Below are 27,652 nucleotides of genomic sequence, written 5' to 3' on the forward strand. Positions count from 1 at the left end.
CCAAATATCCTCTCTTGGCACTTTTTGTTATACACTGTTAAAAAACTTTAAAGGAACACTTTGAAAACACATCAGATCCCAATGGGAAATATTTTGTTGGATAGCTATACTGATATGGACTGGGTAAAGTTTTAGGAATGAAAGGATACCAAAGTGATTAATGGAAATGAAAATTACCAACCTACAGAATCCTGAATTAAAAGACACCCTGAAAATTAGAGTGAAAAATGCTGCAGACTAGTCTACTGTGCCAAAATGTCATTGCAGCAACTCAAAATGGGTTAGGGCTAGCAGTTTATGTGGCTCCTGCCTGCTTTTATGCATGCCTGACAATGTAGGCTATGCTCCAAATGAGATGACGGATGATGTGCTGGGTTGCCAGTTTTGACAAATGCCAATTGGGCTCCTTGTTCCGGGCAGTGAGTACAGGGTCCACCAGATGATGTCTGGCCCTCAGGCAACCCTAATGAAGTCTGTTTTTGCTTGTTTAGTCATAGATATTTATAACAGTGGACTGAGACTTTTTTACCAGTATTCCTGTACTTCCTTCAATTCTGTGACTATCCCACATTTTCTTTGCTAATCCTTCATAAAGTTCTTCGTTTGGTAATACATTTACCTGCTATTTTATTAGGTATACATTGCTAACAAAGTGGTTTTGACTTAAGAGCTGTTCACAGATCTTGGTCCTTATCGACATGATTACATCATGCAGTTGCTGCAGATTTGTTAGCTGCACATCCATGATGTGAATATCTTGTTGCATCACAACCCAAAAGTGCTCTATTGGGATGAAATCTGGCCAAGTGATTATTTGAGTTTTGTGATATGGTGCATTACTCTGCTGTAAGCAGCCAGGAGAAAACGGATACACTGTGGTCATAAAGGGGTGGACATGCTCACCAACAATACTACAGGTAGGCTGCGGTGTTTAAACAATGGTCAGTTGGTACTAAGGGGCTCAAAGTGTGCCAAGGGAATATCCCCCACACCATTACACCATGACCACCAGCCTGAACTGTTAATACGAAGCAGGGTGGAGCCATGTTTTCATGGTGATTAGGCCAAATTCTCAGCCCTAAATCTTAATGCTGCAGCAGAAATCGAGACACATCAGAGCAAGCAGTTTTTTTCAATCTCTCATTGTCCAGTGTTTGTGAGTGGTGCGAATTGTAGCTTCAGTTACCTGTTCTTAGCTGACAGGTGTAGCACCTGGTGTGATCTTCTGCTGCTGTAGCCCATCTGCGTCAAGGTTCAACATGTTGTGCATTTAGAGATACTCTTTTGCATAGCTTGGTTGTAATGAATACTAATTTGAGTTACTCTCACTTTTCTATCAGCCCAAATCAGTCTGGCTATTCTCCTCTGACCTCTCACATCAACATTTTTACTCAGAGAACTGTCGCTCACCAGATACTTTCTCTTCTCCATAATGTTCTCTGTAAACCCTAAAGATGGTTATGTGATAAAATCACTGTGGACCAGGTGATTTAGGATCACTTAAATCACCTTTCTTCCCCATTTGGATTTTCAATTTGAACTTCAGCAGGTTTTCTTGACCACGTCAGCATACCTACACCGAGTTACTGCCATGTGACTGGCTGATGATATATTTCCATCATCCGTGGTTGACGTGCTGTACCTAATTGAGTGTATTTCTTTAAAGTGATTATAAAAAGCAGAGTAAAAGTATATATATATATATATATATATATATATATATATATATATATATAAAACATGTGCTTACTTTCACCATGACTGCAAATCCTTTTTGTAATAAAAAATAAACCAGTTGTTAGCTGTTTTTTTGTGATAATACTACACAAAGGTAATGTGGCCAAGAAATATGAGTACAGTTTTAAAGTTCATGTGTGGCCTTCACTTTCTGTGAGTAATGCTTACAAGCGTTTATTTTTCTTGACTGACTGACAGGTGGAGGAAATGGACTGAGAAACCTATGCACTTTCCTAGGGCACACACACACACACACACACACACACACACACACACACACACACATGCAAATTCAAAGCTGAAGAGGACTTGGCGCACAAAAAAGAAATGACACAAAGCAGTATGCATTCTCTCTGGATTTTATTCTTTAGGAAGAGTTTCTGTTTGGAATTACAAAATGCACTGGTAGAAATAGCGGTGAGACTGGCTGAGAGTGTGACAGGTAAGAGCGTGAGAGAGACAGGGTAGAGAAAGAGAGAGAGATAGAGGGAGAGAGAGCGAGAGAGAGAAAATAGAGAGTGAGTGAGAGATCAAAGGACCATCAGCCAGTTTTTAACAAGTACATCAACAGTTTTGGCGATCTCCTCCATCCCTTGACCCTCCCCAACACAAAAGTATAAGGAAGAATACACCATCGTCTGAACTGTACTTTCTTTTCTTTCTTTATATTTTTATTTTTTCTGTTAAATTAAAAACAGTTCTTTTTTTTTCATGGTGTCCTGAACATGGTTGTGCTGTGCCTCAACCCCATGTAACAGAAGAAAAACAAACAGGACTTTGACTCTCACCAAAGTCTCTTTTTTGTGTTTTTACTCTTTAGATTTTTTTTTAAGTTTTTAAAACATTTTTTGTTTTCAAAAATAGAAGGAAAAAAAGGAAACATTGCTTTTTTAAAAACATCTATTTATATATCACTTTTTTCTTTTTTTTCTTTTTTTAATTCCTCTGAATTAATTAATCTGCTTTTTCTTTTATGTCCTGAAGATGACTTTTTAACCCACGGTGTGGCATGCACATAGCACATGCATTTCTGGAACTAGATATTTTTTCCTTTTTTAAAATCTTTTGTACTTGAAAAACGAACAAAAAGGAAAAAAAACATTTTTTTTTTAAATTTATGTATTTTTTTCCCCCAGTAGCGACTTTACATTGCTTTTTGAAGACTTTGTGTGGTTAATCAGCGTGTTAGTGGATTTTACTGCAGCATATACACAAAGATGGAAGGTGAACATTTTGGGGCTTTGCACGTTCCATTCAGTGGAGGGGGCAGGTGGGAGGGGCTTTACTGACATCACACACGCACGCACACGCACAACCACAGAGCTGAAGGTCGTTACAATGATTTGATTTGAATGTCTTAAGATTTCAGAAGAGTTCTGGAGAATTTTTTAAAAAAGCATTCAGAAAAACAAAACATAATTTTATTTGAAACACACCCACCCGTGTGCATACATACACGCAAAAACCCACTGACACACACCACAACCAGGAGCTACATACCTTAGTGTGCTTTCTAATTTTACATGTAGTGATGTGAGAAATATTTTTTGTGACATTCCACTGAGGTTGGAAAGACACTAATAGGCAGTGTTTTCTTTTTTTTTTTTTCAATGCATTCTCTGGTCAACATGTGATAGGCCTCCAGGTAAGATGTGGGTCAAGTAAAAGAATGAGAGAAAAAAAAAGGAACTTAAAGTAAAAAATAACAGTAATGTTGGGTCTGACGGTGGTGTGCGTTAGTGAAAAGTGTTAGTTTGAGGCACACAGAGAGAACTGAAACTTATACAAGAGTGATACACACAGAACGCAGGTGATTTTTAGGACTACAGCGAGGCCCAGGCATCCTTTCTCCAGCCCATCTGCTACAATACGACTCACACACCTGATTTTTACACAGATAAGGCGGTCTACTAGCGAGAGAATGAGCTAAACTGCATTTTTGGTGCACTCACTGTATAAGTATAGTGAATAGACCGGGACACTATTTGTCACACAGCGCCATCTGTAGGTCAAAGGCGATGGCGAGTGGATTGTAAAACCTGCAATTCAATGCATTTTGATGTACAAATTTCAAATAGTTATTAACTTTGAAGAAGACTCAGAGTAAGAGGACAGCTCTGTCCTCCTGATAACTCATTCTCCCACAGTGTAGTGGTGTGTTCCAGCGCCACCCAAGGGTTGGAAAAAGGATTATTTTCAAATCTTCAAAGATCAAAATAAAAACAAGCACACAGAAGAAAATATAAGACCAAATATGGAGAACTCGCCTCATTCTCACGCTCATCATGATCTTTACAAACGATGGTATAAGTTTATCCCTTAATACGTTCAGCAACAAAGAAAACAAAGATGAAGAGTTTCTCTCCTTTCTGCACATTTCTATTGGTCTCTTTCTGCTGCCTCTGTGTTAACCCCACACCCTGGAAGACTTTTGAGATGTTACTGATTTGTCAGACATAATTCACCATATCCATGTTTATACCCTGCGTCCCATTAAACCATTTTTTTTTAGCCTTAATTACAAAAAAAGGTAACTTCCACAAAAATAAGTACAATTCCAGCTGTATCAATGGCAGGCATTTGGCACGGAATAGACAGTAGACGAGCAAGCAGAAGAGTTATCATTTTGTTCCCTCTAGATATACATACAGTAAATATCCAATCTCCATGTAACTTTCGGGCCACTGGTGTTTTTAGCATATGTGAAGGTACAGAGAGAGGAATATCATTCAGAGGAGAGAGAGAGAAAAACAGAAAGCACTTTTAATCATAAATAAAAAAAAGAGAGAGAAACCCTGCAGACCATAACAAAAAAAACAGGACTGAAGAACATTTTCCCTCTGCAAACAGTAGATTCTCAGTGTTGCTATTATTAGTATTCTTTTGTATCATTCATGCAGGATTCCATAGAGTGTACAACTCTGCAAGTCTACAAAAAACGAAGCTGTGTGGGGGTGCAACAGAAGATTCAAGCTTCAATGTTTTGAAGAAGTAGAAGAGAAGGAGGAAGAAGAAGCAGCTCCAGGAGTAGAAGAAATACTGCAGAAAACAGTTTGTTTCTCTGTTTCTGAAACCCATCCTCCACTATTTTTTTCCCTCTCATAGGTCATAGGTTGAGGTTGGTTAAATTGTTTCTGGGAGGAGTGCAATCTCTCCAGATGCACCCATCCTCTCCTCCAGATGTCCACGGAGGGACTCGTCGACCCCCGTGCAACACTCCCCAACTCTCCCACCCACTTAGCCTCCCTCACCTCTTACAGGTGGAGGGCTCTGTGTCAGGTTTATTTGTATTTAAAAACACAGATGATAAAACTCATCAATATTCAACTGGTGGCTGGGAGGGTTGGTTTGAAATCTTTTTGCAGCTAACTTAACAGAAGTTAGCTCAGAGAAGCAAAGAAAACAAACAAACGACAACAACAACAAAAAAAGAGGTCGCTCATTTTTGTCTCTGACTGTAAAGTGTCTTTTGTCGAGTCGCAACTCTTGACATCTTGTAAGTGGCTATAGCTCATGGCCAGAGGCATAATTTAAGACACAAAGACTAGTGTCTGACGCTCCTCCAGTTTGGTCTCATTTGGCATCAAAAGAAATGATCGACAAGACGCGAGCAGAACGCGGAGGTGTTTCGTTACCTCCTCGTATCGCTTTTGGATCTCCAGATTCTGTCTCTGCATTCTTGTTCCATCCCATGACACCGGTTGTTTCATGTAGCTCACCGTCACTTAGACAGCAGTGGAGGAGAGGGAAAAACAAATCGAACAGACAAGAAAGAAACGTTTATATTTTTTTCCCTTGGCAGTCAGTGCTCTGGCTCATCTTCTTTCGGTATTTCAATTTTTTTTTCCTTGTTAAGTCCCACCCCCTTCCCCAGAGGCTAGCACCAATCGTCATCCTCCGTTTCACTGTAGGGTTCATGCAAGCCTTTGCGAGGACCCCTTGGATGCCCAGCCGGAGGAGGGACCTTGTGGGGACCAGTGTGTGGGGGTCCGTGGACATGTGTGGAAGGTGATGAAGAACGATAGCCGTTGGGTAGCCGGCGCTGGGCGGCAGACTGAACTTGGCCCTGCACAGGCCCTGTCAGAGCCGTTGTTGGCGGAGGCGCGTGATGAACAGTTCTAGGCGAGGTTCGGCTGGGCTGAGGATGGGGGTTGTTGACTGGGTGTGGCTGTGGGGGAGGTAGGGGATGGGGGTTATGCTGCTGTGGTTGTGAGGGAGGTGGCAGTGGGTGGTTGGCATGAGGGTGCGGGTTGCCCCCCTGCACGGGGTTTGGCTCATAGGCAGGTGGTTCATGATGGGGCTCGTAGTCCTGGTAGTCCTGGTTGTAGAAACATCCATCCCCTTCTATAGAGCCCCCTCCTCCACCTGTGTCTCCCCAGCGCAGTGGGGGCTGATGACGTGGTGTGCCATGGTGGCCCAGCTGAAGGCCAGCGGGGGGAGGACCCTGGCCTTGGGAAGGTTCTGGAGAAAAGCGGCGAGGGGCAGGAGCTGGGGCTGAGGGTCTGCCTTGTGCCACCCCAGGAGGGGTGGGCATAGCCTTACGGACTACAGGGGAGTAAGTAACATGGGGCCGGGGTGTTGCCGGGGTCTGAGGCAACTGCCGACGGCCCCGCCGCGGTGTACTGGTCCCCGAGGTTGAGGGGACAGGGCTTCCGCTGACTGAACTACTGCCCTACACAAAAAGTGAAATAAAGCAAATAAAAAAAACGAACCACAAATTCAACGACAAAACATGTAGAATAAAGTAGAGGATGGTAAAGATTTAGCGTGAAGCCAACAGAGAGAGAAGGAAAAGAACGCAAGACAGAGAGTCCAGATAGAAAAGCAAGAAAAGGACCAGAGCAAGATCCACAGCAACAATAAGAATAAAAGCACCATCCATAAAAGAGTGGCAGAAATGAAAGGCATTAAAAAGGAGCAGAGCAGATGATGTGGATAAAAAAGATGAGATTTCAAACAGGACCATACATAAAAAAGCAACATGTTACGCAGAGGAAAGAAAACAAAAGACGACAGGAGAAAAGAAGGATAAAGGGTTGATTTCCAGGATAACAAATGCAGTACAGGGTAAATATGGTAACTAAACATACATAAAATGTGTCTGGTTTTGCATTATTTTGAGCAAGCTGTGTAGCATGTATGTATAACACAAATTCAAATAAGAAAATCCACTTCCTCCCCTTTAAAGAAAGCTGTTGTTCCTGCAGTAATTATTAAAATATATTACAAAATCAGCGTGTTTAGCTAAATAATATGCATTACCAAAAATTCATGAGCAAAGAAAATTTAGGTCTAAAGTATAGTGGGCAATAAGCTTGGAAAAGAATGTCATAAGGAAACATAGTGGGGAGGGCATGACAGAACATTTAGACAGGGCAACTGGGAACAGCAATAAGGTACTCAAATATACATTCTTTATGCATATTTGTTTGGTTGTTGGTGGTTTGGTAGCAAACACTTCTTACTCATTTCTGCATTATTATACCAACAATAATGCATGTTTATGTGAATATAGTGAAACATAAATGTATATACAAATATACATAAAGATACACATGCTATCTGCTGTCATTAACATAATGCCAACAATTAAACAATGGCCTCTAATCTGAGGGCAGAAGACCTTATTAAAAGTTGGACCTAGGTTCTGAGACTGGTGCATTAAACTTGCATTCTCTCTATTGGCCAGCAGGGGGCAACCCTTCTGGCTTTCAACAAGAAAATGATTCTGTTTGACACATATTACTTAATACTTTTTGCTAATGAGTTTATGGCTTAATTGTTATATTTAATTCTTATTTATTACAGAATGATTTTTAATTTTAATATATGATTATGTTTATATTTTATATCTTGTGTATTTTTTAAAGTACGGCTAGCCTGTAATTGTGAAGCCACCATACGGTGATTCAAGAAACTGAAACAAGCCTTCAAAACAGTAGTCCACAAACCAACAGGTGATGTCACGCTACATCTATCTTTTTTATACAGTTTCCAATCAGAGGAACATTTCTAACATAACTACATCAAAAGGTTACACCTTATGTAGACTATACAGCACTGTATTTGGTTACAGCCAGAAAAGGTTATTGGGGTTTTTCTAGCTGATAGTCCACCAGTTAACTACCATCAAATTAGAGGCCCAATATTAGACCACTTGAAATGTGTCTGACCAATATTTATTTAATTATTTTTCTCCTCAAAAACCAACAGGTGTGTTTTTCCAGCCTAGATATCAAGTACACTCAATACCCCAGGAGCCCACCTGTCTGTGTGTCACGCAATCGCGACCCTCGCTGGGAGATCGCGACCAGCGCCGGTCCCTTTCTCGCTCCCGGTCACGGTCGCGAGAGTGCCTGTGGACGTACTCGCCCCCTCGTTCTGCTACATAGCGCTCCTTGTCCACAGAGCCGTGGTGATGGTGATGATGGTGGTGGTGCTTACGGTCTTTGGAACGGCCGCGATCCCTGTCTCGATCCTTGTCTTTTGACGTGAGGTCGCCAGACTGAGTGGTTGTGCTTAGGTCTGTGCCCAGGCCTGATGACAGAGTGTTTAGAGGGGTTCGTTATTATTGCACTCCAGCGACACATTCTAGCAGCCCTTGGAACAACAACAAAAAGACTTTTATGTGCTTTTTGTTCAGTTGAACAAAAATTGGATTCATTTATTGCAGAAGGTGAGACGGTTAGAGAAAATGAGTTCTGGATAGTGGAAATATCTTCTACAGTACCTGTCAAATGATCAATTATGCAAAAAATGTGTGTGTGTTTGTGGTTTCACCCACCTGTGTCAGCCTCAGTGTAGCGACAGAGGGACCTCTCAGATGCCCGATGGCTCCGGTCTTTTCGCCGGTGTCCGTGTCTGGAACTTCTTCCCTCTTCTGGGATTGCATGCTCCATGTTGTAGTCGTCTGCCCCTCCTTTGTCTCTGTGACCACGCCCAGACCTGCTGTGGCCCAGGGAGGAGGCGGAGCGTTTCATTGGACTGCTGTCATTGATGGTCTAAGAGAGGAAGAGAAAGAAACCACCGAGGGATGGAGGGAGAGAGAGAAATGCAAGGAGAGGTGTTTCCTTTGAATGTCAGGTTGGTGTTCCATTTATACAATGGGATAACAGATATGTATAGGGGTGTATATATGGGTTTAACTGGGGTCTGTTTCTATGAAAGCCCTCAACGGATCTTCTTCCTTTAACCTATACCAAATCATAGACCCCCAATCATGCTACTTCATAAACAGAGACATTGCATACAATTTATAAGGCAGGGGTCGGCAAAAAAACCCATTAGCCAAGTTTAGTGCTTGTAAACAATCCATCCATGTATTTCAGTAGCTAAGCATGGCTAAAGCAAGGCCAGTGCAGTGTTGTATTAACATTCAAACCTGGTGCAGGGCTCAGATGCCGACCCCTGATACAGAAGATTAAAAAAAAAATTCAAAAGGAAGCACAGGGAAAGAGATGATGGCAAGCGACCATGCCTTCCATGCTTCTGTAACTTGTAATGTTAAAGAAAAAAAGGGGACAGAAGCGTCAATTCAGCACTTCTCCATTTTCACCACTCATTAATGCCCTCGAACATGGCGCATTCCAGGCTGCACAAAACTCTTCTGTTTCTGCTCTGTCTCAGCGTGCTTCCCTGCAACCATGCATGTACATAGGGGATGTCCTGAGTCTGCTAACGACATTCCTCTGCAGTGCCGATGCCTCGTGACCTGAGGCAGGACAGGACAGCAGGACAGCGCCTATGGTGCCACAAGTTGATGACCTGGGCATGAAAATCATATCAGGTTACTTCAGTGCTAAATCCTTTTTGCAGCTGAGCTGAGCAAGTTTTGTAGACATTGTGAATTGTCACAGATTAAATTACAGAAGATGGGTTGGCAGATTAACTGGCCTCACAGAAGTAGCACTGAGAATCCTATAAACATATCCATTCATATGCACGTATGTCCATATCCCTCCTTGTTTCTGACACTCTAACCACGCACCACATACATTCACGCAAGCATACACTCACTCAAACAAAAAGATCTAAGTTCTAGCATGCAGGTAGGTAGTCGTGAATGGAGACTCATAATGGAGACTGTTAACAGCAACAACACAAAGATAAGCACACAGGCATGAGGACATGAGACAACGAAGCACCAGGAGCAGCAGCTGAGTAAAGAGAGACAGAGATACGGAAGACCCGGAGACAGTCATATGACCGTAAATGATGAGAAGGGACAAGCAGAGTTCAGCCCGAATCCAAACTTTCTGCATTAAGTGCACGAGTGAGTAGTTAAGGGTCAGTAGGATTGGTTTGGAAACTGGACTTGCATATGAGTTCATGCTAAAAATGGTTGCTTTAATACATCTTAAGAAAACCCCTGCTTAAAAACACACAACACAAAGACATGTTTGAGAAGGGGACTTGAATAAAGAGAAAGGGGAGGAGGGAGAAGACAGAGAAGACAGGGTACATACACTGAGGTTACTGCCACGTTGCTTCCCTTTCCTCCGCTGCTGTATGAGCACAGAGAAGACACACACACACACACACACACAAACAATGCCACAAATACACCAAATGTATGGATGTGGCGCAAACACAAAACAAGGAGGAGAAGTGATGGGGAGAGGGAGAGAAGGAAGGGAGACAGGGATGGTGTGATATGCAGTGATCAAAGAGGAAGGGTGAAGAGGAGTACAAGTTTAAAAGCGTTAGATTGAGGTTCAACCCAAAAAGAGGATGGGGTGCCAGAGTGGAGAGATGAAAGAGAGAGAAAGAGAAAAGGAGGGACAGAGAAAGAAGGTCCGATTAGACACCGAAGCAGCAGCGAGGGTGGAAGAGATACACTTACCACAAATACTGGGGGTGATTGGTGCCACGAGAGTGTTATACAGACAAGATCACCATGAAAGTGCTCAATCAACAGAAACACGGTCACAACATCAATGATGATAATCAGCGAAAAACACATATAAAAACAAGCTCCAGAACACACAAACACGCACACATCTGTAACACTCAACATCATACTAGAACCAGTCCTGCTAATAAAGGGGGGGAAGCCCGGTTCGGCACTTGGAAAACCTCTGCTAGGAAGGAAGAGACAGTTTAGCAAATCGAGAAAAAAAAAGATAAATAAATCACGGTCCTGACAAAAGAAGAAGAAATAATGTGGGGTGGGTGTGGGGGTAGAGAACTGCGCATGTCTGTGTGTGGTTTATAAATGTGTCGTGTGTGAATGACAACCAGAGCACTCACCGAGATATGAAACAGTTTAACATGGATGAGGGTGTGGGATGGAAAACAAGGCAACCGCATTTCCGAAAACACCTCCATGCAGGTGAAAGAGAGATAAGGGGAAGAGAAAAGCAAAACAGTCGGGAGAAAAGAAAAAGAAAGGAATGAAAGGTCTGACTTTGCCTTGCTGTGGTCCTTGTGAACCCAAGCCTGGAGGTCAACATGTCAGCAAAACATTTACATGTTTTACCCTGAAATACTGTCATGATATGCTAGCGGACATCATGGTTGCAACCACGACACCCAGCGCAAAATGTAACCAGTGATTGTAAAAGTTTGTCGTTCGCAACCTCGTCCCAAACGTTCTCCACTCTGGATTCAAGAGGCCGCAGCAAGAAATCCATAAGCAACGAGTCAGACCTTTGTGAATGTCATTGTTCCAAACAAAAGGAGATAAGGAGCGGACACAATGAGGACAACGGACAGTGGAAAGGTGAGAATGCTGCTCACTTGGTTGTCGCCTGGGAGGCGGGGCATGGAAGCGGCCCTGCCGTGGCCTTCCATTGGTGGAAAGTGCTCAGTATCCGAGTAACCATCCTGCCCCATCTCTCTCATCTCTACCGTCTGTAAACAGAGCAGGAGAGCAGGAGGTGGTGTGATTGGCTGCCATGAAAACTAATAGGGAGGAGGAGAGGGGGGTAAGGTGGAAAGGTTATCCAAAGAGAGCAGAAAGCTGAAGGTCCCAGAGGAAAATCATGTCAGTTGGATAATTTGGTCTTTAATTGTTGTTTTCATTTTTAAATCAAACAGAAAAAAGGAAATTGTGTGTTTTGGTCTTTAGAAAATACTCCAACCAAAATCCAATTTTGTGTTTGCATATGCTGCTGTCACTTGAGTTGCAACAAATGCGAGCAGAAGGTGATTTGTTGTTTCCCTTTTTGTTTAGTGGCACTCAATGCCAGATGGAGGAGGTTGTGAGTCACGGCAGGAGTGGATTCTGGGAGGAAAAAACCACGTGCAGCCAAAAAGAGGCATGAGGGGAAAAAAAGAAAGAAAAAAAGAAATCTGATCAGATGATAATGTTAGCCAGGTGCAGGTCCTGGTACATTGTGGGCACTAAATGAGGTTATGTAAAACTGAAACTGCACTGGTGGGTCAGCTGCACTGCAGTTATCAAAAATCCAGTATGTTGGGGGTTTTTTTTTTAATCAGAAACATGCAAATTTTATGTAGCAAATTTGCAAAATTCGATTTTGTTTGGAGTAAATCGCATTTTAGTTAAATCTGAACTGATAATCAAAGAATATCAGGTTGTCTCTCTGGCTGCTGAGTTTAGTCGTTCCTTTAGAGCTCTGCTGATTGTGGACAGGTGGCTACAATAAGAGGGCTGACAGATGCATGCACCTGCCAGACCCCCACCCTCCCCCCGCACGAGGTCTACAAGCAGACATGTTTAACGGCATGAAAACAGAGACATGAACCAGTCTGAGTCAAATGAGATGCAGAGATATATAGCCACTGAACAATTCAGTGAGATTTTAAAGAAATAAAATAAAATAAAAAGACTTGTGTGTAGAGACAGGTTTGAGAGATGGAGCTAATCAAAGAAATGTTCAATGTTAGTGATATCTGAAGAATCCAAAAAAGAGGAACTGCAGGAAATAAGTGTAACAACTTCAGTAAAATGATAAAGGCAACAGTGCAGTAACGGTGATGCAGTCTGAGCTCTGAACTTACGACACCATAAGAATGGGAGAGTATTCCTAACAATGAACATACTGGGAAAAAACTAAATAAACTTATCAGCTGCCCTGATTTGATCTAATCCTCTATAAAAATCAGGTGTTACAAATGAGCAGGTCACTGCTGAGCCTGGATACGGAATTACAAACTTGAACAGTGAAGATTTTACCACGTAATTGTCCTCAGTTGCAATTGGGAACTACATCAAGTAACACGGCACAAACTATTATCTGTGTGGTCTCTGGCCAGCTTATTGTGCCATTTCCAGTGTGTGTGTGTGTGTGTGTGTGTGTGCTTTTACCTGAGAGTTGGTCATGCTTCCCAGGCCATCCACAGGGTGTCCCTCAGGGCTCCAGCTGCCAACCTTCTGAGACATTTCCTGAGCGCGAGCCGTCACCCACGACTGGCTTTCCGGGACACCTCCCTCCACCGGCCTGTGACACACACACAAACACATATTAACAAGTCAAGGGTATGTCTTTCTTCAGCAAACCTGTTCCTGTAAAGTGAAAATAATCCAGAAGTGTCCAACTCACAGGCTGTTGGTGGTGTCTGTCATCTCAGGAGGAGGCAGGGCATTGTTAAGTCCCGGACCCCCATCCTGGGAGGGGGTAGGTGGCTCCACGCGCTGAAATAGTAATGGCGTTCGATTCTGTGTGAGATATACAACATGGCCGTCGCCAGCTATCAGGCAGACTGACAGGGAAATGGGGAGGGGGAACAAGGGCAGAGCATGAAGAGAGGGGATAGAGAGAGGGGGCTGCCGGTTGAAGCGAGACCGGGCAAACGGGAGAATGGAAGAGGGATGAATGCAAGAGCAACGAATGCCCAGCAGCTAGCAGAAGGAGAGAGATGAGCAGACTCAGATGTCATTCTGGGATCAAAGCAAAATGACGATCAGTGAGGAAGCGGGATTCAACCACTGCATCCAGAGCTTCATACAGCAAACTATCACATTATGGTTGTCATCTGATGCATTAACAGGCTGAAATTTAATGGGTGGGGGTGGGTATGTAAAAAGAGAAGAAAAAAACATTTGCAGGACAATTAAAAAAAAAAGATCCTATTCTAAAATGATAGAGGACATTGTAGCAAAGAAACACAGCAAGAAGCCGGTAGCAGGCAGGTAAAGTACACGATGGCACGTGTCAAATAAGAATTGCTACATTTGTTACAACTGCCTAATGTCCACTAATGACCACTTAAATCTAAAATTTTATTTAGTTGTTAAATTATTTTATTATTTTTCTTTTGTTTTTCAGTTTACTTATCCCAATTAGTTTGCAAGGAATAAACACAATGTGAACCCCAACAAGTAAAGCACATCTAAAACTTGTGTGATCCGGTCTGGCCTAGTTGCGTTTTCTATAATGAAACACTGCATAGATCTCTCTTTGCATTTCTAGATAATATGGTAGCTGAGATCTGAGGCTCTAGTAAAGTCACACCGCAGACTGTGTGATAAAAAGTATGTATAAAAACAATTGTGTGAGAAATGCGTCTGTGTGTGGATGTGGAACATTGCAAAGGACTGAAGGCAGGAGAAAATAATGAGGATCAGAAATAATAAAGAAGGCAGTGGCTTGCTGATGTTTCGGGAACATCATGAGAAGTATCTCATAATACATAACACGTGCAATGACAATATTAAGTGCAAGCAGACCTTTATATTACGGCTGAATAATAATGTTAGGAATCACATAATTTCAGCATTGATAACATATCATCTTGTGAGGGAGGTCTATACCTTTCCAAGGTGACAAGCATGGGTAACAGGGAGTTAGAAGGTAGTGTATTGTTACAAGCAGTTGATATAGGAAAGACACAAGCTCAGCTAAAGAAGCCATTGTGAAGATTCCCATCAGGTTCAGGCATGGGCACATTTGGGATTGTGACAACATTTTAGCTTAATGTGAAAAAAATAACCTGCTACATTCTGTATGAGGAAAATGTTTTTTTTTTCCTCAAGAATTTCAGTGCTAGTGTAACAAACTTTGCCCAGAAGGTGGCAGCATTGTTTCTGAGCATTACCTTTGTGAAGTTATTGCGTTTGCCTTTATAGGTAATTGAATGGACACGCTTCCCTAATCTGAACGAATGCTGTCACAGTCCGGGCTTGTATAGATGAAGTTACAGACCTGTGGCCTCGGTTTCAGCACGTCAGTCTGCCTTTAATTTTAAAGGATCGGATGCAGGTAGAGTGTTACTTCACTGGAGACAGGCAGTACCTGCTCATCACGAAGAGCCTGGGAACGTTTGATCTTGCTCTGCCGGTAGTACTCCATGATCATCATGGCGGCATAGATTTTCCCCACTGTCAGGTCGGTCGCTGCAGAGAGAATGACAAGTTACCCTGCAGGATCAGGCTCTTTGGTCTTTGAGCATGAGGAATGGTAGAGAGGTGTGAGGCAAGCGCACAGGAAGCACTTGCATACATGAACATACGAGAAAATAGTCTTTTCACTGCCAGGCTGATTAAAAACTTCAGTTAACTCTAAAAAACACTTCTATGTGTCACAAGTACAATGCTGTAACTGAACAATCTCCTTCTGATATATGGCTCGTGTTTAGTGTGTAATATTAAACAAACTGTGGTCTCCAGTAAAATGATTAAAATTGTTTAAAAAGAGATACAATCTGTGCACATCAAGGCATCACAGAATGAGAGCAACTACTGATTTATACTTTCCTCAATATAACTAATGGTAAAAAGAGAGATTTGCCCCTAGTCTATAAAGCTGCCTGCCACGGAGTGAAAAGACATCTGTAGAAGGTTTATCTATAGTAGGACACCCTCTGATCTCAGGCACAGAAATGGGTAGAAGTGTGAATGTTAAGGAATGGTGACTTTTGCGTTTGTGAGTTTAAGGAGGGAAAAAAATGCAGTATTCATTTTGTAATTTTGTGATTGCAAATGAATACTTTACCGCCACCTGTTGGACACAGATGGTAGCTTCAGTCTTGTAACCCTGAACTAGCAAAAGTTCACAACTACCTTTTTTTTCTTGGGCTGCTGACCTATTATGGCCAACGCATGCAGAATTTTTCCATGTACTGTATTGTAGCATGCAAAGAAAGCCCTTTAAGTGTGAGGCAGCATTAAAAATGCCAAAAAGCAACACAGCAGTAGTTCACAATCATAGCAGGAAGTCGCTGCAGCTAGCCCGAAATAAATCATCAGGGTCTGTTACTGTCATTATTCATTTGATGGAGGGACGTGAGGAAAAGTCAGCTGAATTTACGTCATGAGTGAGTCAGAGAGGAAATACGCCCAAATGCATAAGAAAGTACACTCTGTCATTCTCCGAAGGAAAGAAGTTTCATAAATATTATTACAGGAGGAAGTTTACCCTCATTAATGATTAGAGAGCACTCTTGGCAATTCCCGGGCACAGAGCCAGCCATCCCCACTCTGGCTGTATTGAAAAAGCAGCATTGGGTATCCATACTTACAGTATTTAACCATGACAGAGTATTATTGAAAGTCATCAGGAAATGAAAATGCAGATACATTTCTTTAGATGGGAAGCAGTGATACGGGTAAAGAAGAAGAATATTACTTTTTTTGTCTCACTCACGAAGGTCTTAGAACAGATGGCCAAATCACGTACACGATGACGCACTCGAGACATTCTTATAGACATCCAACTGGGCTGTGTGTGGTTCAAAGATGGGTCTTCTAGGAAGTGACGGTCATAGCTCCTACAGTTCAAAGAGCAAATACGCTGAATGGCCTACATCGCGAACATGTGGCCATCTGCCACATGAAAGCATTTGCAAGAAGCTAGTTGTGGTGGCTCCATCTGGAAAGGGGTGGTGGTAAAGAACTGCAGCACATGCCAGGAAATGACAGGCTGAGGCTCCGCTGCTGTGATAGAAGCGGCCAGCCCCTGTGGCAATATGATGGGCAAGCATGACTTCCCCATGATTCAAGTGGGTATTTCACATTTCCATAATTTTTAGCTTCTTATGGATAACCAGAAGAAGTGGTCTGCAACAATCAACCAAAATTCATCCCAGTAAGCTCAGGTTACTTCTGAGGGTATGTAGCAGTTAACAGACTCCAGTTTCTACAGAGAAACAACAAGCAGAGCACTGCCTTTAACAAGTACGAATACCACCTGAAAGACTGAATCTTTGAACCAGTGTTGTAGTTTATTTAATGAAGTTTTTTTTCTCCTTGTTTTGGATAATTGGGGATTAGGGGAGGAGTGTAATGGATTGGAATTGCAGGAGACTGTATTATTGCACTGCCACCCATTGGACATTTTTGATATATTCAGTGATGATGGAGAAAGGGTTTTTTCAGTCAAGAGCTGTTGTCCTTGTGTAGTTCAGTCTCAGTCAGTTTTATTGATCTCCACTTCAAGATACTGCACTATTGCGTGAGTGTGTGGAGCTGTTTTGTGTCTACCATGCAGCTTGTTTCTGTGCTTCTGTTTTTTCATGATCATTTTCACACAATCTGAGTACTGATGTGTGAGACAGATGTGAAAGCTGATTCAGAGGGTGCAGCACTGGAAAAAGACTGGTTTGGAGAAGCAGACCTCAGGGGGCATGGAGAGGAACAATGGTGGAGCATTAGGTGGTAGCAGAAAATGGCACTGCTGTGGTTTACCCAAACTCTGGTCACTTACACTTGTGTGGTGTCACCAGCAAATCCAGATGCTTCTGGGAGAGGTTGGGCCAGATTGCCATCATCTCTTTCCTTAGCTCTGCATCCATCTGGTGTTTGTCGATACCACCTAGACATATTCATTAAAAAAAAAGAAGCATGCACACACATGCAGATACACACACACATGTATGGACATCCATGCCCAAGTATGAGAACACAAATGAACACAAAACACAGAAAAATGCACATTAAGAAAGTTTACCCATACACACAAAATTACACACATTGTTTATAGCCATTCAGATTGAAAGGAAAAGGGGGAAAAGACATACAAACATGGAAACAGACAAACAGAAAAAAAAAGGTTCCTTTTATTAGTCATGTAATTAATATAAGCTCACAACTGAAGTGAAACACAAGCAATCAACTTTGTGAGCTACATTCAGTCTCACCTTCAGCCTCACGCTAAATCTAGAAAAGTTCTACATATAGAATCTAAAGCCTTGGAAATAACAACACATCAGTTGCTGTATAGAGGATTGAGCATCAAGAAGAGTTCGAAGTTTCTGGTTCAGCACAGAAAAGACAATTCTGCTTTGAGGATGTTGGGGTTAAGAGAGAAGGAAGAAGAAAGCATGTGAAAATGTGACAAGTGAAAGTCAAATTGTCCGTACCCTTGGCAATCTTTATGTCCAGCGCTGTGCGGATCAAGGCCATGAGAGTGGAGTTGAAGTGGACCGTGTTGTCATCAGCCACGGGCAGATCCATACGGAGCAATCTCTGCGAGGAAGCCAGTCAGGCAGTAAGAACATTGAGGAGAAGGTGGGGTGCATGTGGAACCTCCAGGTGAAAAGGGGGAAGGGCTCTGAGCTTGTAGCAGGGAAGGAGAGTGGGTAGAAGGGAAGAGGGGGTGGGTTCGGAAGTTGAAGGAGCTGTGCATAGCATCTGCAGCAGGCCCTGACTTTGTCTGTCAGCCTATAGTGGCTCAGACTTAAGTGTCAAATTAGGCGCATATGTGATTATGAGTGCTGAAGTGACAAGAGAGTCGTAGTAATGCCCAAATTCTTGTTCATTTTTAAACATATAAGTCACAAATTGATTAGTGGAGACTTTTTTCAGAATCACATTCTTATTTGCTTCATAACTGTCCAGGAACAGGCTGAGCAGCAGTTACTATTATCCAGAGCTCCCCCTAGTGCTTTGGAGGTTCACAGTGAAAACAACAGAGACCAGATGATAAACCAATAAGCCAACCGAGGGACTGGTCTAAGAAAGAGGAACACTGTGGTTTTTGTTTATTGGTTTTATCCTTTGCGGGTCTTGTTGGTTAGTAACAAACACACACGAATAATACGATTTACATCAACTAACAGAGTGATGTTCATGCATGTTTGGTGACAAAAGACAACAACCCGGCGACATCCAAGACATGCAGCGCACCATGCATCTCCCCCGTCCCCACATTCCAAAAATATGCCTCTCCTTTAATCCGTCTTTCCCCCCAAATCCTTCTTGCGCGTTCCACCCCCATGCAGCATGCAATGCAGGCACAATATGCCTCACAGGACAAGCAGCTGTGCAGCTGTACACAGAAAGCATCCTCTGTTGGCGACATTAAAATGAGTTTGTGAGTTGCTTTAATGTGGCTGTTATCGGAGGCATTAAGAAAAATAGTAGACAATGAGGCTACGCTGACATTTTCTGATGTCAAATGTGTGAACAAATGGGTATAGACTCGAAGGGTTAATAGGTGAGAGAGAGCAGCGTTCTGTGGAAAAAGAGGAAAAAAAACAACAACAACAACAAAAACAAAAAAAAAAGCCCACCATGGAAGCGTTGTTCTGGTGCTAAGACGCGTAATGATTTTTCAGGTGAACATAATCCAGGCGTGTGTAGGAAATATGAGGTGAAGCGAAATATTTCTTCTGCCAGAAAACAGATATAATAAGAACTGAAAGGGAAAGCTTAAGGGAAAGAGATGATAGAGAAAGAAAAATCAATAGGTTATGAGCTGGAGCACATAAAGAGAAAAAGTGACCGAAAATAGAAAAATAAAAGTCAAAACAATGTAATGTAAAAAAAGAAAAGGAATCACTGCCATACTTAGTTGGCTGTGTCTGTAAAGGGAAAAAAAATAAAGCAAGCAGTCCTGCCTGAAAAGCCATGCTGTCTCTCTTCAGGAGAGAATAGATCAAGGGTTAAAAGCAGCGACACTAAAAGGATAGCTATTAGGTGGACTGGATGGAAGGTCCTAGTTAAGATTTAGATTCGCCTGGAAAGCAAATTGAGACTTATGCTAAATAAATTTGGATCTAGTAATATTTATCAGAGAAGACAAAGATGCTCAACCATGCATAAAAAGCATTATAGAATGCTAAGCACACCTACCAGGATACATTTTGGTATTTTTACTTTTACATTTCAGGAAGGAGGCTCATAGTTTGAAAGTTTATAGGCCCAAGTTGGATGATGGCGGGTGTTAAACATAAAATGTTCAATTAAAAAACAGAAAAGTAGAGAGTTAAAAAGCTTGGGTCAAATAGCACATTGTATCAGATCACAACGTCAGCAATCTTGACTTCTTTTATGTAATCGGATAAACGTGTTTAATCACATGCAGCTTTAAATCATGTAAAATCTCTGCACTATTTGCCCCAGCTCTACTGGAAGAGAAGTGGGAGGTGGAGAAAGCAATGGAGTGATCGTCTGTGCCTACAGATTGTGTGGCTTGCTGCCTCCTCAGGCTAACAGTAATCTGAAAAAGATTTTTTTTAACCTGATCACGTGTAGCATGTAATGTAAATGTGTTATTAATGTTTAGTATATTCTTAATCTAACGGTTTGCATGATATCCATTGTACCTGTATTGTACTTGACAAATAGGGCATGTGCAGGAGTGATGCGGTGGTGTTGGTGGGGACTGGCCATGCAGGGGGGAAAGTGAGGGAGTGTACATGTGTGGAGAAGGGAGCAATATGCAGAGATAATGGGGGGGGGGGGGGGCTGGAAACAGAATAGAACTGCATTGACGACAGAACCAAAGGACAAAGAGAAGATTGGACTTGCAGATAGAAAAGGCTGCTTGGGGGCTTGGAGCTGCTACATGAAGGGTGACAGAAAAAGAACTGCTTCTGTATGGCAACCAAAGGCTCTCTGAGGAAAACACATCACTGACACAAGCCCTTCTGCTCTCTCTACCATGAGAAGTAACAGAAAATATCTGTGTAGGTTGATATGACCTATTTCTGTGTGTTTCTGTGTATGCGTCTACCTCATCCACAGGATGGAACGAGTCAGAGGACATAAGTCTAATGGACCTTCCAAGCCCTGCTGCACACGCATGCTTCTGTGTAAGTGTATGTATTGAAGGGTGCCTACATGTGTGACACGTTTATCTGCTTAATAGGTGTCTTAATGTCTTCATACAGCATTGATCTATACAGTTAAACGAGGACACTACTAATCGTGAGGTGTGTGCCTTTTGTGCTTTTGTGTATGTGAGCTGTACACGGTGCAAATGAGCTGAGAAGGTCCCTCTTTGTCATCCCCTCCTGTGGATACAGACCCCTTATCTAAACCCGTCAACCTAACCATCCTGCTACCTCCACCCACAAGTCCCACATCACCACACAACGTCACAACACCGACCAGCCCACCCCCACTTTCCACAAAAAGAAACAGGAACAGAACCAAAGAAACAATGACACTAAAAGTTTACACCACGTTGATAATTTAAATCATTGTTCTAGATAGCCTTCCCCCCCAAAAAACCCACATCACCCATAGAAGACTTGGGTGAAGATGGGGGCCTTTCTGACCTTGTAGGCCACCCGAGCTGGACACCTCTTCCCGAGGCCTAGTGGAGGACTCATGTGCCTCAGCATGTCATACATTTCCCTGCAACTGATCCTGCCACTGCATCATCAGCCATGCCACCACCCCGTTAACAAGAAAGAGAGAGATGCAGATATTCCAAGAAGGAGAAATACAATGGAGAGAGAGTGAAAGAGTAGCAGAAAAGATTTTAGAGAAAGATAGACAGAAAGCAAGAGAGAGAGAGAGAGATGACTGAAACAATGTTTAAAAAAAAACAACAACAGAGAGACAAGGTTATTGGGAGGATTTGGAGAGACTGTTTTGGCTGTGTGGCTTCTCTTTGAGTAACAGTACTCTCTAACAGGTTGTCATATCAGAGAACAGGGTAAATGACAGTGGATAGGGAGGCGAGCAAGAGGAAGAATTTAAGGAATAAATATCCTCTTGTAGTATCAGAAGATAATTCTGTGCAAGAACAGAACAGGCAGAGCCTGACAGCGGGCGCCAAGCTGCTCCTGCTCAGACAGGAGAGGAAAAGGAAGAGGAAGGAGTGAGGGAAGAAGTGTCAATGCAGTTTCTGTCGTTCCCCCAACCCCCCAACAACCAAGAACAATGCAACACTACAGTGGGCGACCGTAGCTTGCTACATTATAGCCATGTCTCCACAGCAAGCAAAAGGAAAAAAAATGCTCATATATTAAAAAAAAAAAAAAGATTATTTTTTCCAACATGATAAAACGCCTTGATGTGAATTACCCCTCCCTATTTCGGTTAATGCATTTCGCATGCTTCTCTGGGTGTCTGCATTGTCCCGCACATTCTCTCGGCAGTTCAGAATGCAAGTCGATAATGGTGGAAACAAAGTTGTAAAGTTGAAATGAAGAAGAAAACAAAGCGGCATTCACTCCATTCCTGGATGCTGTGGCTAGCAAGAGTGATTTAAGAAGTTTTGTTTGAATGGAAGTCAAACCTTGCAGGCCACCCTATGGGGGCATTTCTTGCCTAAGCCAAGAGGCGGGTCGATAACTCGTAATAAACTGTACATGTCCTTATAATGTATGCGCCCGCTGCAAGAAGAATACAGGGAGTTAACAAACACGCGCACACACACACACACACACACACACACACACAAGAAAAACACATGCACGCGCACACACACAGGCACACACATCAAGAAAGAAGAGGGGACATTGGGAGGAAGAATACAAGATTGACAAGAACACAGTATCTGGAAATACTTTACAATATAGAAGAACTGTAAAAACTGACTCTTACGACATCGCTTGAATGCACTTATACAAACTCTACATGCACATACAGAAATAGCAGAAACATAACTGAATGGCACATTCTGTTTAAAGTTGTCCTAAACAGTGCCTTCTTATTGTATTCTCTTCTTCTTCTTTGTTTATTACTTGGTTTCCTTAGAGGTTAAAAAATAGCATGTTAGTCTCAAGAAAGGCAATCCTAACACAACTGTACAATAGAAATGGTGCACAGCATATTTATTGCACACCATATTATTTGTATTTTCTATTTATAGTAGTGCATTCTATAGGAAGGCATGAGGGAAAAACACAGGCACTGGAATACAGATACCATGAAACTTAGCATGTCTACAATATACATTTGGACTACACGGAAGCTTCAGTTTCGAGTGTAGACGTTGCCGTGTTAAGTTTTTGACAGTATACCGATTCCAGAAGAGGGAGAGTGTTAGGAAGGGGTGAAGGGAGTTTACAATAAAGGCGAGGACAGAGTGGGAGGGGTTGTACGGTGTGAGAGAGATAACCAGATGTCTGATGAGGTTATACTCAGATCCGTTACAGCCCCCTTGCAGCTATTTCTTTAGTAAATTAATGTTTTAAAAAGCCGATGCTTGTATGTGTTCAATTCTCTTGTTCACTGTATCACTTTAAAAAAAAGTCTTCACACCAAAAAAAGAAAAGAAAATCTCAAAATTAAGGAGAAGTAGCCGCTTTAACTTCTTGCGTCTCTCTGTGTGGGCAAGCTTATTAAAATATAGAGAAAAAGATGCATTAAAGGTGTCTAAATATCAGGTTTTAAATAGTGTCTTTGTTGTTGTATGTACAAACTCTTAAAAGTATAATTTTATGAATATATGTGCAAGTACTACATGTGTAAACAGATCTGTTCCTTGTGCTTGTGCCTCTTTACACCTGAGTATAGGCGTTATATAACTCACCAGGCAGCAGGGTCATACTCCGCCCATATCCTGACATACTCATCCAAATGGTGAGGTCCTAGTATGGATGAATCTCTAGTCAGGTACTCAAAGTTGTCCATGATAACAGCTACAAACAGATTCAGCATCTACGCATGCATGCACACAAACACACACAGCGACACACATACAAACAGAAAAGTTACAAAAAAAGTTACAAACAGCCACTGATTTCACAAAATCACTGGTTTAATAGCTGTGACGTGAAATGCTAATTTACTTAATCAGCTTTAACTAAAAGATGGACAATTTTATGTTATTGTTAGTCTTGTTATGTCTTATTATGTCATATTACGTTATACCAAGTTATGTCATGCAATTTTACGATATGTCAGGTTACAATGTGGTATTTCATGTTACGTTATGATATACTATATCGTGATACATTATGTTACGATGTTATGATCGGTCACATGATGTTATGTTAAGTTTTGTCAAGTCATCTTATGTTGTGCTGTCGTGTTATGCCATCCCTAGTTATGTGTATGTTATAATGTGTTTTGTCATGCTGTGTGACATTGCATTGCACTGTGTTGTGTCATGTAATGTTATATTATGTTATGTCGATCAGTAACTGGGATAACCCGGGGGCTCACCAAGAATGAACAGAAGAAGATGAACGACACAAAGTAGAGGTAGGCAAACTGGCTGCCACAATCTGGATCTACATTCCCTGACTTGAGGTCACAGTCCTTACCCCCAAGACACGCCAACATGATCTCGTGCCATGCCTCACCCGTTGCACTCCTTCAAACATACAAAAAGATTATTTTACCTATCCAGAATTGAATGACCTCAAGAGAGACTGGGGCATGCATGGAAATGTATATTATAGGTTTACAGAGTTACATATAAAAGCACCTAAAGAGAAGCATAAGAGCCTCTACAAAGGTCCTGAAGTTGTTATGTTGGTTGATGGCACTGTCTCCAACTTCTTCAATTGCAATATTCCCAAACAGCTGTCAAACACAATGATACTGTTAAAAGTGAAAACTAGACGATGGTTGTTGATCACTGAACATTTAGTCTTTTTTGCCACAAAAACATACAGGAACAAAGATTATAAGTAACAATCTGAAACTAAGACATAAATCCCATTTTGACATTTTTGTAATGTTCCTTCTCTTGCTATTATACTCCAAATATGATCACTCTTTTCACTATCATTTAGTATGCTGCACTCCTCGTCATTATAGTTATACTATAAAATATATTTAATGCATCCCAGCAGCACTGGAGCAAGTTTTAGGTTGAGGTTCTCACCCACCTGCATCCCAATGATGGCGTAGATGAAAAACAGCATGGCAATGAGGAGGCAAACATAAGGCAGTGCCTGAAAAGAGACACAATAAATGTTAACTAATAAGCTAGATCCTGCATCTATCTATCTATCTATCTATCTATCTATCTATCTATCTATCACCTGGTGGAATATCTCACAATTAATACAGTAAGTGCCTCTATTGGTCTTATGAAAATCCCTCCATGGACTCCAGAAATTTCTGAAAACCATTGGTTTGAAATCCAAGTTAAAAGTTTAACCTCAAACATGTAGTGAAAATAAATATGAAGACCTCCGTCCTCTCTTGGCTCCTTTGTATGATACACATACAGTACACTGTACCTTTAAGCACAACAATGCTACCAATGTTAGGAACAGCTTCCTCTAAAAGAATTGCTGGCAGCCAATTTAAAATGAATAATGCCTTTTAACAACACGTTTTACAGTTTAATATAAGGTTCAAATCAAAATCAAATTCTTTTTTTTAATATACTTTTGCACTGCACCAAAACCTCTTTTGTAAAAGGAAGGGATCTATACAATGAATACACTGCACTGACATGTAGCGTCTACACATATCAATGCATGTGATTTTTCAGGGTAATAAGCTGTATAATTGGAAGCAAACCTTGAAAGACTGAACGAAGGTCCAGAGCAAGATTCGGATGGTTTCTCCCTGTCTCAGCAGTTTGATGAGACGAGCTGCTCTGAACAGCCTTAGGAAACTTAGGTTGATGAAATTATTCTACAATACAGCCACAGTATAACCAGAGAAATGGGGGAGTTGAGGAAGGGAAAAGCAAGGGAAAGAGAACAGAAATAAAGGATTGTGAAAAGGGAACAAGAGGGGGGATTGGGGAATGGAAAGGGAAGGAAAATAGTTAGTCGTACTTCAAATTATGCAGGCAATCTTCCTTACAGACGAATAAAAAAAATGAGAAGAAAAACAGTCAAATCCAAATTAAAGAAGATTCAAACTCAATACAAATAATAATAAAAAATATCAGGAGCCAAACAAGTCAAAGCAAACCAAACTCAAATCAGCAAGGCTCCAAACAAGCTTTTCATATCCAGTAATGTAGAATCAAACCATACAACACAGGGGAAAGGAAATCATCCAGATCTAACCAGTTTCATCCAATTGGGATATATGTTTTTAGTAATTGTGTTAGGACTGGTGAGGAGTTAGAGTGCAGGGACTTCAGGACACTTCTTGGAAAGACAACCAAATGCACTAATTCTCCGAAGGCAAAATATGCAACGTTTCAAATGAAGCAAGCCGCAGCATGCAGATGTGAACCAAACACAAGGCAAAGCAGCCAATGCAAGGCAAGCAAAAACGGCAGCTCATGCACCATCCAATAGGACCGACTGCCAAAGTCATGTGACATACAATAGTGATGTCACTGTCAAATAAGAGCAGAGGGTGGTTCAAGGACCAACAAAGGTCATTACTACATAGGTGAATTTCTTTAGGTTACCATTTTCCACTCTCATCAGACTGAACACGTGACTAATAAACTGTACATAGTTTAGCAGATAAATCTATTAGACTGCAGGTTGAGATGTGAAGTGCTCAAAAGTAACTGGTATCAGCACATGCAGGCTTTATTCAATTACTGCTTATATTGCATTGCTGCATGTTTCTGTGTGTGTCTGTGTGTACAGGGGTTTCTGCCAGTGGCATGCAATGGGCAACATGCATCACTTGTTCTTCCTGCCACTGTCAAAGCTTTGGATTTAATATGTTGTTACTAGAAACACTCTCCCAGCAACTTTTATACATATATGTGGATAAATTTTACCATCTACTGTAGTTTCTAAAACCCAATCCTTTACAAACCGAATATTAGTGTTGAGTAAAGGATATATTTCAGCACACGCTTGTGGAGATATACAGTGACTAGCTGGGAGATAACAAACGCAAATGTACAAGTTAAGGGTTCAGAGTGATCATAGCAAAGCAGTCAAGCAAACTGTACACATTCCAGAGCCAGAACGTTGACTGGGATGCAGCTGAAACACATGCAGTAAAATAAGATCTCCAAAAAATTACAAACCATCTACATGTGGATGTTGCAGAGTTATGGTTTATAGCAGCAAATTTTTGGATTATTGGTTGGTTCGAAGAACAACCAGAGAGATTGACCAAGCCAGTTGTCATGGGTGGACACAGAGGAATCATAGTGCATTTTGATTGGATGGAATCACAGCAAGTAGTAGGTGTTGAGGGGAGAAGGGGATTGGAGAAGTAGATTACAGTAGATCGTCGTTAAGTTTGAGGACGATTTAAAGAAAGCATGTGAAAAGATAAAAACAAGAAAGAAATCAACAGTCATTCAAAGAGAAATTAGCACAAAGGTAAGTGTCTGTAGATTTTACACATTCATAATGCTGATACCAAGAATCAAGGCAGCATGAAAAAAGAAAATACATGGATTCTAAAAATCCATGACTGTATGTCGATACATAAGTGAATGAAATCTTGAGTAGAAATAATCAAGACCAAATGAACAAAGATTCACGCTCTGTACCAATTAATAAATAAATAAACTAATAAATAAATAATAAAAAAAAAATAACCAGGAGCTAAACAAGTCAAATCAAACCAAACTCAGAAATAGAAGATTTTCCTATCCAGGCAGGTAGAAACAAACAATACAACACAGGGGAGAGGAAATCATCTAACCATACTCAATCAATTGGGATCTATATTTTTATAATAATGGTAAGATTGGTGAGGCATTAGAGTGGAGAGACAACAGGGCATCTCTTTGAAAGGCACTAATTCTCAACCTTTCTAATGAAGCAAGCTACAGTACTAAGATGTGACCCACATACAAGGTAACCAAAAACTCATACACCACCCAATAGGACTGACTGCCAAAGTCATGTGATATATAGTAATGATGCAACTGTCAAAGAAGAGCAGAGGTGGTTATAATAATGTAATGTTTGCAATGTAGGTGGATTTTCCACG

General features: G+C 41.5%; 1 protein-coding gene across 10 annotated transcripts in view; it reads right to left on the reverse strand.

Annotated features, from left to right (window-relative positions):
- Nucleotides 1-2,080: 2,080 nt before the first annotated feature.
- cacna1aa (calcium channel, voltage-dependent, P/Q type, alpha 1A subunit, a) overlaps nt 2,081-27,652 on the reverse strand; it is an 86,092-nt gene continuing 60,520 nt past the window's right edge. For 4 of the 10 annotated variants that reach the window (XM_085453934.1, XM_085453930.1, XM_085453936.1 and 1 more), the window contains 15 exons: nt 25,301-25,417; nt 24,658-24,723; nt 24,252-24,349; nt 23,987-24,137; nt 23,352-23,479; nt 22,113-22,209; nt 18,001-18,106; nt 17,346-17,453; nt 14,937-15,037; nt 13,245-13,360; nt 13,010-13,142; nt 11,476-11,589; nt 8,522-8,738; nt 8,003-8,274; nt 2,081-6,409 (listed from right to left, as the gene is read on the reverse strand). In XM_085453934.1, the coding sequence (XP_085310060.1) occupies nt 5,615-6,409; nt 8,003-8,274; nt 8,522-8,738; nt 11,476-11,589; nt 13,010-13,142; nt 13,245-13,360; nt 14,937-15,037; nt 17,346-17,453; nt 18,001-18,106; nt 22,113-22,209; nt 23,352-23,479; nt 23,987-24,137; nt 24,252-24,349; nt 24,658-24,723; nt 25,301-25,417 (2,619 nt within the window). In that variant the 3' untranslated portion in view covers nt 2,081-5,614. Of the gene's footprint in view, nt 6,410-8,002; nt 8,275-8,521; nt 8,739-10,202; nt 10,242-11,475; nt 11,590-13,009; nt 13,143-13,244; nt 13,361-14,936; nt 15,038-17,345; nt 17,454-18,000; nt 18,107-21,144; nt 21,242-22,112; nt 22,210-23,351; nt 23,480-23,986; nt 24,138-24,251; nt 24,350-24,657; nt 24,724-25,300; nt 25,418-27,652 lie in introns of all 10 variants that reach the window. The other 6 variants (XM_085453937.1, XM_085453940.1, XM_085453939.1 and 3 more) reach the window with 5 other exon arrangements.

This window comes from Copadichromis virginalis, linkage group LG4 (assembly GCF_057382275.1).
Source record: "Copadichromis virginalis isolate Kocher_CV1m ecotype Utaka linkage group LG4, C_Virginalis_male_GT1.1, whole genome shotgun sequence".
Taxonomy (NCBI): domain Eukaryota; kingdom Metazoa; phylum Chordata; class Actinopteri; order Cichliformes; family Cichlidae; genus Copadichromis; species Copadichromis virginalis.